Here is a 10064-nt window from a genome sequence, read left to right as displayed (position 1 = left end):
GGTTGTGATTCATTTGTATTCATTTTTTGCTTAAAGCATTGTACCTCTTCCAGTCACAAAAATTAACTAAACTATTGCAACTTCAATTTCTTTTATGTTAATTTAGTGACATTTCATCTCGTACTACGTCAAAATTTTGAATTTAAATTTCCCGAAACAACAGTTGATTTGTTTTTCATCTTGTTTTCATTTATTTGTGTTTTTTTTACTAGAACTGAAATGTTGTAATTAAAAAATACTCGACTTTTAAGTGCAGCTAGCATCTTTTACACATTAGTACAGAACAAAAGATTTATCCATACCATCATGTTTGTAAAAACAACTGATTCTAAAATGAAATAAATGAAAAAAGCAACATGTCATGTCAATGGATAATTATGAGAATATTCTTGTTGGGGCTCAAAAATATCACACACCAATCCAACTAAATCTCAAGGCCCAATTGTCATGCAAAGCCTACATTCAAGCCCAAGCACACGCCAAGGCAAGGGATCGACGAGGAATATATTTACAAACATGCCATGTCGCGCCATGATCATGCCTATTCATCATGCCATGCTTCATTTGCCACAAATCATGGTAAGCCCAAGTCACATATTTGGGGCTTGCCAAGTGGATTAGGTGTGGATGGTTACGAAAGGTTATCGGGCCTACATGGAATTGGGGTCATGGAAGACTTTGAGCTGCTTGGGAGCCCAAAGATCCAAGCCCATACCCTTTGTATTCACGCATGCATCATTGAGAGAGAACTAGCCTAGTTTATCCCTTTCCCTAGCAAGCCAGCCCCCCTTGGTTAGGATTAAAGTAGATTCTTACACTAAATGCATGTTAAGCCCAGCAAGTCAGACATTTAATGCTGACTTTCCTTTCCTAGCCTGCACATACAACCAAAGCGCAAAAGCCATGAAGTGCGCTACCAGATTTAGCGCTTGCAAAAGGCCACCCTGGGAAAGCCGCGCCTTAGGAAGTAACAATATGGCAGGTCTCAACAGTGCATCTAGTTTACACCAAAATGGGAATAATAGGATAGCTAGGGACAAAGGAGGGGAAGACCAAGCCACAAAGGGATATTCTCTTGAAACCTAGAGAAGAAGCTTTCACTTACATAAGGAGGGAGAGAAGCCATCAAAAGGGGATTCAGAAAAACAAGGAGGAGGAGATAGATAAAATGTAGTGAAAGAGAACCACCCAGGAAGAAGCCCAGAAAGTTCCACTTAGCCCAGAAGCCTACTCCAAAGCCGAAGCATCACCATCCATGCAACCTTAATAATTTCCATAGCTTTGCATCAAACATCTCAATTATTAGAAACCTTACTATCACCCTAGGAAAGCCCAGATTATCCAGCAAAGAATGCCATGCAACCATGCAAATCCCTTCTCTCTCATGTAATCTTCTAGCTTCCGCATCACGCTTCATTTGAGCAAGTCATTATCTTGATCATTCATGCTATCATTGAGCCGTTGATGTTACCAACGTATTTCTCAAGGCAAGCTAACTCTTTCGAGATATTCCGGGACTTATTACAAATCCGTATCAAGGGAGACAAAAGGATGTTCTCAAAGCCCAAGTCCGCTTCGACCTAAAAGTCCCCCAACAATTCCATTCTTACTAAATAGGTCCAAAACCTTATTTAAATTGTTTGAATTCTTGTTGTGCAATAAAATTAAAAAAAAATGAAATTGGTCGAGTGAATAAATGGATAGAGCACTGCTACGGTTCCAATTTTAGGGAAACAAAAAGTCCTAAACAGAAATTGTATTTTGATGCAGCTGATCCATGGTGGAGTTCTTGCCTTTTTTGTAGTCCTCAAAAGTGGCTGTTATTAACATTGGCTGTTATTTCATGTTTCAATAAATTTGGGTTGTAATCCTCTGCGTCCCTACGATCATAGGCTCATCTCTATCTCCAAGGTCAGCATAAATCTGGCTTGATCGAAATTGCTTAAAATCAAACTGGTCCGTGTTTTAACCGTAATGACACATCTTCAACCAAACGGAACTCAACGCTGCAGCAGAAACCGTACACCTTCAACCAAAATACTATCTATTGCTCGACATTATTTGTCTGATACTGTCGTGAATGTCTTAATTATGTATGTGTACATAACCGATATAAACACTTCTGCATAGGTTCATGTTATCATCCTACAAATAAGCTGTTCTGTCATCGGAAGACAACGTACTGATGAGCTGAAGTAATAAGTCAAATGCACTAGCCAGATTTTGTTATCAGCATCATAAATCGTAAACACGAAACACACTCGCAAAAACATTAGTTTTAGAAAGGAAGCATGTCATAAAGTTTTAAATGGTCACATACCTATTCTATCAAATGTAGAAAAGAGCATTCGAAATATAGCAGAGCAGAAAAATGATTCAAACCTAGAGCAATTTGATTCTGCACTCTCTTGCGACGGAGAGTGGGAGAAAGAACTCAAACAATCGTCAATATGTACGGTGTGGATAATGGCGCTTGCCAGCAGAAAACCCTTCAGTATATGCGGTGGATTTAAGGATCATCTGCAATAAGAATGATCTCGTGATTACGGATATGAACAATTGTTTCAAAATCTTCCGAGAACTGGATGTACCCTAATGAGTAATGACAGTAAAGAGCATACACACTTAACAGCTTTTTATTAACTAGATAATAAATCCTTCCTGATAAAACATTCAACTGATAATGCAAAATGCTTACAAGGGTTCTCTCAAAATCTTCTCGCAGTCGGCTTCTGATACTATCTGATACCTTAGTTCCCAATTGTCCTTCATGTTTCGCAATAGTCTCCTCGGTGATCTGTACGACTTGATTCCATGTGCCTAATAAACTACTGCTAAAGTTGAAATTGGAGAAAAGCATAGTATTGTTCAAACCTCTGAAAGTAATAGAGAAGATGTTTTATCAAGTAAATCTTCAACCAAACTTTGAACATGTGTTACGGTCTTCGTCACATTTACACCATTGACCTGTTTGTCCTTAGTTCTTTTTGCACTAGTGGATGGCTTAGAAGAGTTCACTGCAGCATGAAAGAATATTTTAATGGTTAACATGAATGAAAAACAGGAAGCCCAATTTTAACATCTCCACAATCCCCAAACAAAAAAAATGCTAATATCTCTCTGAAAAAATGATCGGAAACGAGCTACTTAAATGTAGAAAGTACCATAACAGCATGGCAACTTTAATTATCATAGAACTATATTAGGAGAATTTATCGTGGAATCAACTCTCATTGTATTTCTATATTTCTGCAGAGTGCAGTTTCACATGACAGTACCTGTACTTGCTGTTGATTTGTTATCCACAGAAACTTGAATTTCTACATGACCTTTTGAGGAAGTTGCTGGTTGTGGAGGGTCTGGCAACACCGTGGAACCTGACGGAACAAAGCAGGCAAGATCAGGCGGTTGATCCTTCCCAACCGATGGGTTAGCCTGCATGAGACAAATAATTTTTGATAAAATGATTCAGTGTTCTTTAAACTATGGAGACAAACATAAGTCTCATTACTTCCCAAGTCAACATATGAGGGGTCTCTCCCAATTGATTTTAGAAACTTGTCAAGATCATGGGTACTAAGTGCTGGAAACAGAAATTTCGTCACGGATCAGGGGTAAACTTATTGAGAAATATAACATACACAACTTTTTTGAGTAAGAAACTAAAATTTTGTTGAACATATATTGATAGCAATGGAAATTCTTTTCCGGAATGAAAACCATAAATCAAGTATGAATTTGTTCAGTTGCAGAATAGTTAAGATATAACAAACAAAATAAAATCCATTACAGAGAATCCAAAGGCTCATATCAGGCACACACATAACTCTTTAAGACGTCCAATTATTTAGTAACAAGATATCCAGTCTTATTACTCCGGGAGCTCTCAACAATTAATGCCTGATTAAACACACTAATGCACAGAAACACAAGTGTGCACGGACACAATACAGATGCACACTTGTAAAATCTTCGTTGACTACACATCATTAAACTTATTAAGTAATACTGCTTCTGCAGATATCTTGTTACCAAAGTTCTATAGATCTAGAATTATTGCCATACCCATGCTTCTTATGACATTATTGTGTAAGCCACCAAAAAATGAATTGTTGCTCCAATGCTCATATGAATTCAACCAAGTAAAATAATACGATAAGACCAGCAGAAACCTTACAAATCTATCCCAAATGACAACAAAATTCCTCAAGGTAATTGCGAGCAGTTAACTTGTAACATTATGCTCATGCTATAGCCACAAAAACAGACATTCTGGGTAAGTTCGAAAGTATCAGGTGAAACGCCAAGGAATTCTCAGAAATCAAAGAATTAGCATCGTTTCTAATTAGATTGAATTGACAGTTATAAAGAATATTTGCATATGCCAACCCGAAGTATTTCTCCAAGTGCTGCTTCAGGAGCCATTCTCAAGCCCCCTTTTCCCAAACGAAGCCTCACAGATAGAGCTGCTCAGCTTTCAAGTTGCAGATAAAGCTCATAAGTATTCAGACAAACTCCAACATTTCAAATGATGCATAAAGCAGGAAACATTTTATTCCCCTTCGCTGTCCATTGTCGTGTTCTAATTGATTCTTAGTTTGAAATTCCTTTGGTGCCCTTCTACCATTGTAAAGTAGAGAGAGAGAGAGAGAGAGAGAGACCTTTAAACGGGCAAGCAGCTGTTCTTCGGAGAGACCCATGAGTGCTTCAGTACAGGTTTTGCAGAGGCAGAGGCAATACTGAAAGAGTGGGGGAAAGAGTGTGGGCAGACAGAAGACGGCGATGAGACGCAGAACCGGATAGTAAACTTAAATTGGGAGGCTTTCTTCCCTCTCTCGGAACCCGAGAAAGTAATTTGGTGTTCTTCGACTCGGAGTCGGGTTGTCGAGATTTTTTAATCAAATGGGTTTTATCGGTTGGATCAGATTTTAGACAAAAGAAAAATGATGTAATCCACATGGAAAACAAAGCCCATAAGGTGTGTAGGATGAGCCCATTGGTGATTGGGAGTGAATGTGATGGATGGGGAAATGCTGCATACTCTTTGTTTTTCTCTACATTTATGTTTATTTATGATCCAAGGCGCGAGCATCTCGAACGCGACGCCTCCTGATCGATTTCGATTCGCAGGCGCTGGCCCTAGACGATGCTGGTGGCGGTCGCAAGCCACTAGAGATAGGGAGATGAAGACGGAGTAGAGTGACGGTGAATTGGAGATGGCTGTAGGGAATGGATGGGACAGATGAGCTCACGAGAGACTCTGAGATGAGTCGGTCTATTTGTTTGACTGAGAAAATGATAGAAAAGGTTGGGGTCGGGGGCCCGTTTCTCCTAATTTTTGGACTTGCCTGCCCGTCCCGTCCCATTTTTTCTTTGAAATATTTGAGCCCGCCCCGATCCGCTTGGACCCGCACCGACCAGCAGGTCCGCGACCCGTTTGCCCACCTCTACTTTCTATTCCTCGAAATGGTAAACTGTCGTGACCAGTTACCAATTAGTCATTTTTTTTAAGGAAAAAAAAGCAGTTAATCAATGAAAGCACAAAATGTATCATAAATTTTGATTTCATAATGTATGTGGTTGATCTCTAATTGCTCTTATATATGTCCACAGGAAACTCATGTCATGGTACAGTTATGGTTTATGAATTCTTTCCTTTTAGTCCTTCCAAGTTTCTACTAACCTGTACATTGATCTCTTTGTGATTGGGGCCATTTTACTTTTAGCGGGAGACGAATGCTTTAGGGCAATTGGAATCGATGCTTATACAACCCAAAAAAAAAAAAAAAAAAAAAAACACTTTCGCACCATTTGCTTATCTACTTGTACAAATTCAAGAAATTAGTTTAAAAAAGAAAGTCTCGCCACCAAAGATGCAGAAATTAGTTTTAGAAAGAAAGTCTCATCGCCAAAGATGCAGTAATTAGTTTCAGCTTTAGATCTGATGACGAGACCTTCTTCACCAACCCTGTCACATCAACAAACTCAAGGGACTGCCTATCCTCGAATTTTAAGCCATGATTTCCACAAATTTAGGACAAGAAATGGAGTCGTACATGGGTGTCTTCTTTGGGGCTGTGTATAGGGTTTCAATTCTCGGACCCTCAAAGCATCGTCTTCTACATCGGACAACATCCTCTAAAGTCACTACAAAGACTGCCACTATTTCTAGCAGCAAAATAAGCGGTGCATCATTTATTTGGCCGTCCTCTTCAAATAAGTTTCAACTGATTTGAGACTTCACCACTATTTAGCGTAGAACGCAGTTTACATTCGATATTTTTCTTAAGGCATGATAAAAGTGTTCGATATATAAAATGTCTCAAGGCAACTAAAGTAGGTAGTCGGCTATATTATACGCTCCCACACGAAGAAAAATTCATGAATATGCCATTAAGTTAATTAAGCTCGAAAGCTCTACTTACTCAACTTTAGTTCACGAATAGGCATATGTACGCAGCATTAATATACATTTGTTAGAATGCTAATAATACCTCTCAATATTTCAACGCATATCTCTAATGATTAATTTTCTGTTGTCCATTCTAACAGTGTGTAACACAATTCAAATGGTAAGCGTAGCCTAAGCTTACATTGAGGGGGTGGGAGGAGTAGGCTCACAATGGGGCTAGCAACAATATGATTCAAATTCATCTTTAGTTAGAATCGAACCTAAGACTTCTCACTTACAAGTAAAGAGAAATACCACTAGACCGTAGTACTAAATCGCCAAACTTAAGTTTAAACACTATTCAAATCAAGACATAAACAAAACCCCTGATATTGATTCTCAAAATCTAAATAATAGACACATAAAATAAAATAGAAAGACAGACAAACCCCCGGGAATTAATCAATTACAAACCTTTTTTTTTTTTTTTGGTCAAAAATCAATTACCAACCTTGATTTTGTCCTAATGAGGCCAAGCCTAAAAGGCTAAAACATTGAAGTTATGCCCATGTTGGATCTGACCCATGAGGCCACACATTGAGCATCATAATCCTTTTAATTAAGAAAAAAAATGGCATAATCATTTTAATTACAAAAAACAAATTGCATAAGCATTTTAATTAAGAAAAACAAAGGATATTTTGTTCTCTTAATCGAGAAAACTTTCGGTAAGACCTAATTTGTCATTGAATCGTGCTGTTCAGCTTTGATTATGCTGAAAATTTTCAGAGCCGATTAACAAACGACCAAAAACATCTCAAACAAAGAAAAATGGGATTTAAAACAAGTTGAGCCAAATATAAACAAACACAACAATCTCTAATGCAATGTTCATAGAATCATATGCCATTTTATACTCGATGATAGTACCAATTTTATTTTTATTTGGTATAAAAGAAAGAAAACAACTTTCTTTGGATTATAATGTAATTCCAACCCTGAATTATTAATTCAAAGTACATCTTTTAATTTTTACATGATGAACCAATATATAGCATATATACTTCCAAAGAGTAGAATCCTGCAGAAAATACAACATAACATTTGCTTCATTATGCCAAACAATGAACCTTTTAATATCAACAAAATTAGGACAACAATAATATATAGGACCATGGAAATTTGGGATTAGTATTTGAAGCTTTGTAATGAGAAATCACATGTTGTCTCGTGGAATGTAGTTTTAGAAACTTTGTCATTAAGGGCTATCATGTGGCTCAAAATAGTTTTATAAATTGCAGTAATTCAATGTACTCGCTTAATTCTGAGGGCTCAAAAATGCCCATATTCTAATATCCAAAGGCAGAATGGGTCCTCATGAAGTGATGAGTCACTCCTCTTAACTTATGAGGAATTCACATATTTCCAAATTTGTATGGCCCAGAGAGAAAATTGCGAAGAGGCCAAATACAGTGTGAAGGGAGCAAATGCGTATGGGATACCACGCTCTCAACCACTGCCCTTTGAGGGCAGATCATGTGCAATCTTGGCTCAAGCCACTACTGCTTCAAAACACTTGACCAGATTCAAAAGTTGATCACAGAGTATCAAATTTGTCGATTCAATCTGTAAAGAAGTTGATTAGACACTATCGAAGGCATGTCATTCTTTTAGGATGAAAAAATGACTTGTTCGTGGGATTGTTTTTGTCACGATACGGTGACAAAACAGTTCAGTTAAATATGATATGTATTTAAATTTGATTATGACCGTTTTTGTTGTAAATGTGTGTTATCTTTTAGCTAGACTATTCCACACTCAGAATAATCACATACTTACAAAGTTTGTATTGTCGTACTGTTAATTCAACTATAGTTTCGAAGAAAAGTTCACATATTAATATAGTAGTTTGATAATATTAGTAGATCTAGACTATCTGACACTTAATAAGTTTTTGATCTTTTGAATACTCATTAATAAGAATCTAGTAGTATATTTGATGTGTTTATTTGCTTAAGTTCCAAATTAAGTAACCCAAATGCACACTCGTCACTGTTTATCATATGACTAGATGCAATTAAAGTCATGGGAATTGGGTCCAATACAAGTCTTTGTTTCTCTAATCACAGTGATTTCCCTTAGGTAGAATTTTTCTTTTTTTTGGAAATTATTACTGGCATTCTAAAATCTCATTTTGTACTCTAAACTTTTTATAATTAGTAAAAAAAAATTACATTTGTAAGAAGTGTATAATAAAATTCTTGAGTGTTAATAGCAGTTTTTATTTATTTTATTTTATTTTATTTTTAAAAAGAGTACAAAATTGTTCCTTGAGCTGAAAACAAATTCAGATGGTTTCAAGTCTCCACAACCCTCTCCTGCTCTTGTTCTTTAATTTGTTCCAACTGAGATAGGCATATCTGACATCTCCATAACACAATAAGTGAGTCTCCCACATGAGACAAGAGGCATAACATGTGGCATAGCTGAAATTGGAAGAAATTAAAATTCAAAATTTTCACTCCTTATTCAATTAAAATGTATGTAAGACCATTGACAAGATTTCATTAATAATAATAACAATAGTATTACACACTTAATTTTCATTAACAAATACATAAATACATAAATACAAATATAATATATTAGAAACCCATGTGAGATAGAGTCCAAAAAGATGTCTCACATCTCTCCATTTGGAATTTCTAATTCACCTATCGCATTCACTCATATAGAATGTAAATAATTTGTGTCACTGTCAGTAAAATCTTTAAACAATGGCTTCGAAGATCATGAATAATTGTGATTAAAAAGAATATAATAATTTTCATCGTCGTCGATCAGCAGAAGCTCCACAAACGAATGTCACTTTCCTCATAAAAGTCATATATCATAGGTGGCTGTGGATCCAACAATGCGCCATCGAACATTTGGTCAAAGTTGTTCCATGAATCCATGCTAGAAATTGGTAATTGATCATTTGCTTGATCATAGTAAGTGGGAATGTAGGACCCCCCAAATGACCCCATTAGCAATGACATGTCATCATCGATGAGGTTAATGGACGGCGACGACGACGTTGATGGCGACGAGACCAGAGACGGAGACGAGACCAAAGATGAAGAAGACGAAGATTGAGGAGGGGGTGATGGTGGACAGGCAATGTTTGCGGTGGTGGTAGCGGCATTATTATTGGCAGCGGCTGCAGCCACTCTCTGGATGGACTTGGGGGACATGACGGTCATTTCCTGGGGGATAAAATGTGAGGAGGCAGTGGTGGGGAAGTTGAGGTTGGCTGAGGAGCCCTTGAGGCACAGTACGGCAGCATCGTAGGCTCTTGCCGCAGCCTCAGCTGTCGAATATGAACCTAACCATATTCTTGTTTTTTGGTTTGGGGCTCTAATCTCTGAAACCCAAGAGCCCCAGCTCCTCATCCTCACTCCCTTAAACTTCTTCTTCTTGCATGCTGAGGTAGAAGAAGAAGAAGAAGAAGATGGAGACTTCGATGTCGTTTTCGATGATGTCATCTCTGAAGGCAGCTGAATAATCCTCTGATCTGTCTTCACCATTGTTACAATGGAACACAATGCTTGATTTCTTGATGGAAGATGAAGTTGAAGGTGATTGGCTGCCTCTGTGTTTCTCTTCTCTCAAAAGTTGTGAGCTTCTTCGT

The 10064-nt window shown here is 37.5% G+C and overlaps 1 protein-coding gene across 1 annotated transcript; it reads right to left on the bottom strand.

Annotated features, from left to right (window-relative positions):
• Positions 1-9147: 9147 nt before the first annotated feature.
• On the bottom strand, positions 9148-10064 carry LOC137716809 (ethylene-responsive transcription factor ERF014-like). The gene has a single exon (XM_068456182.1). The coding sequence runs from the start codon at positions 9958-9960 to the stop codon at positions 9232-9234; it is 729 nt and encodes a 242-aa protein (XP_068312283.1). The 5' UTR covers positions 9961-10064; the 3' UTR covers positions 9148-9231.

This window comes from Pyrus communis, chromosome 15 (assembly GCF_963583255.1).
Source record: "Pyrus communis chromosome 15, drPyrComm1.1, whole genome shotgun sequence".
Taxonomy (NCBI): Eukaryota; Viridiplantae; Streptophyta; class Magnoliopsida; order Rosales; family Rosaceae; genus Pyrus; species Pyrus communis.
The sequence above is the reverse complement of the archived record's forward strand: the minus strand, read 5'-3'. Positions and strand labels throughout refer to the sequence as shown.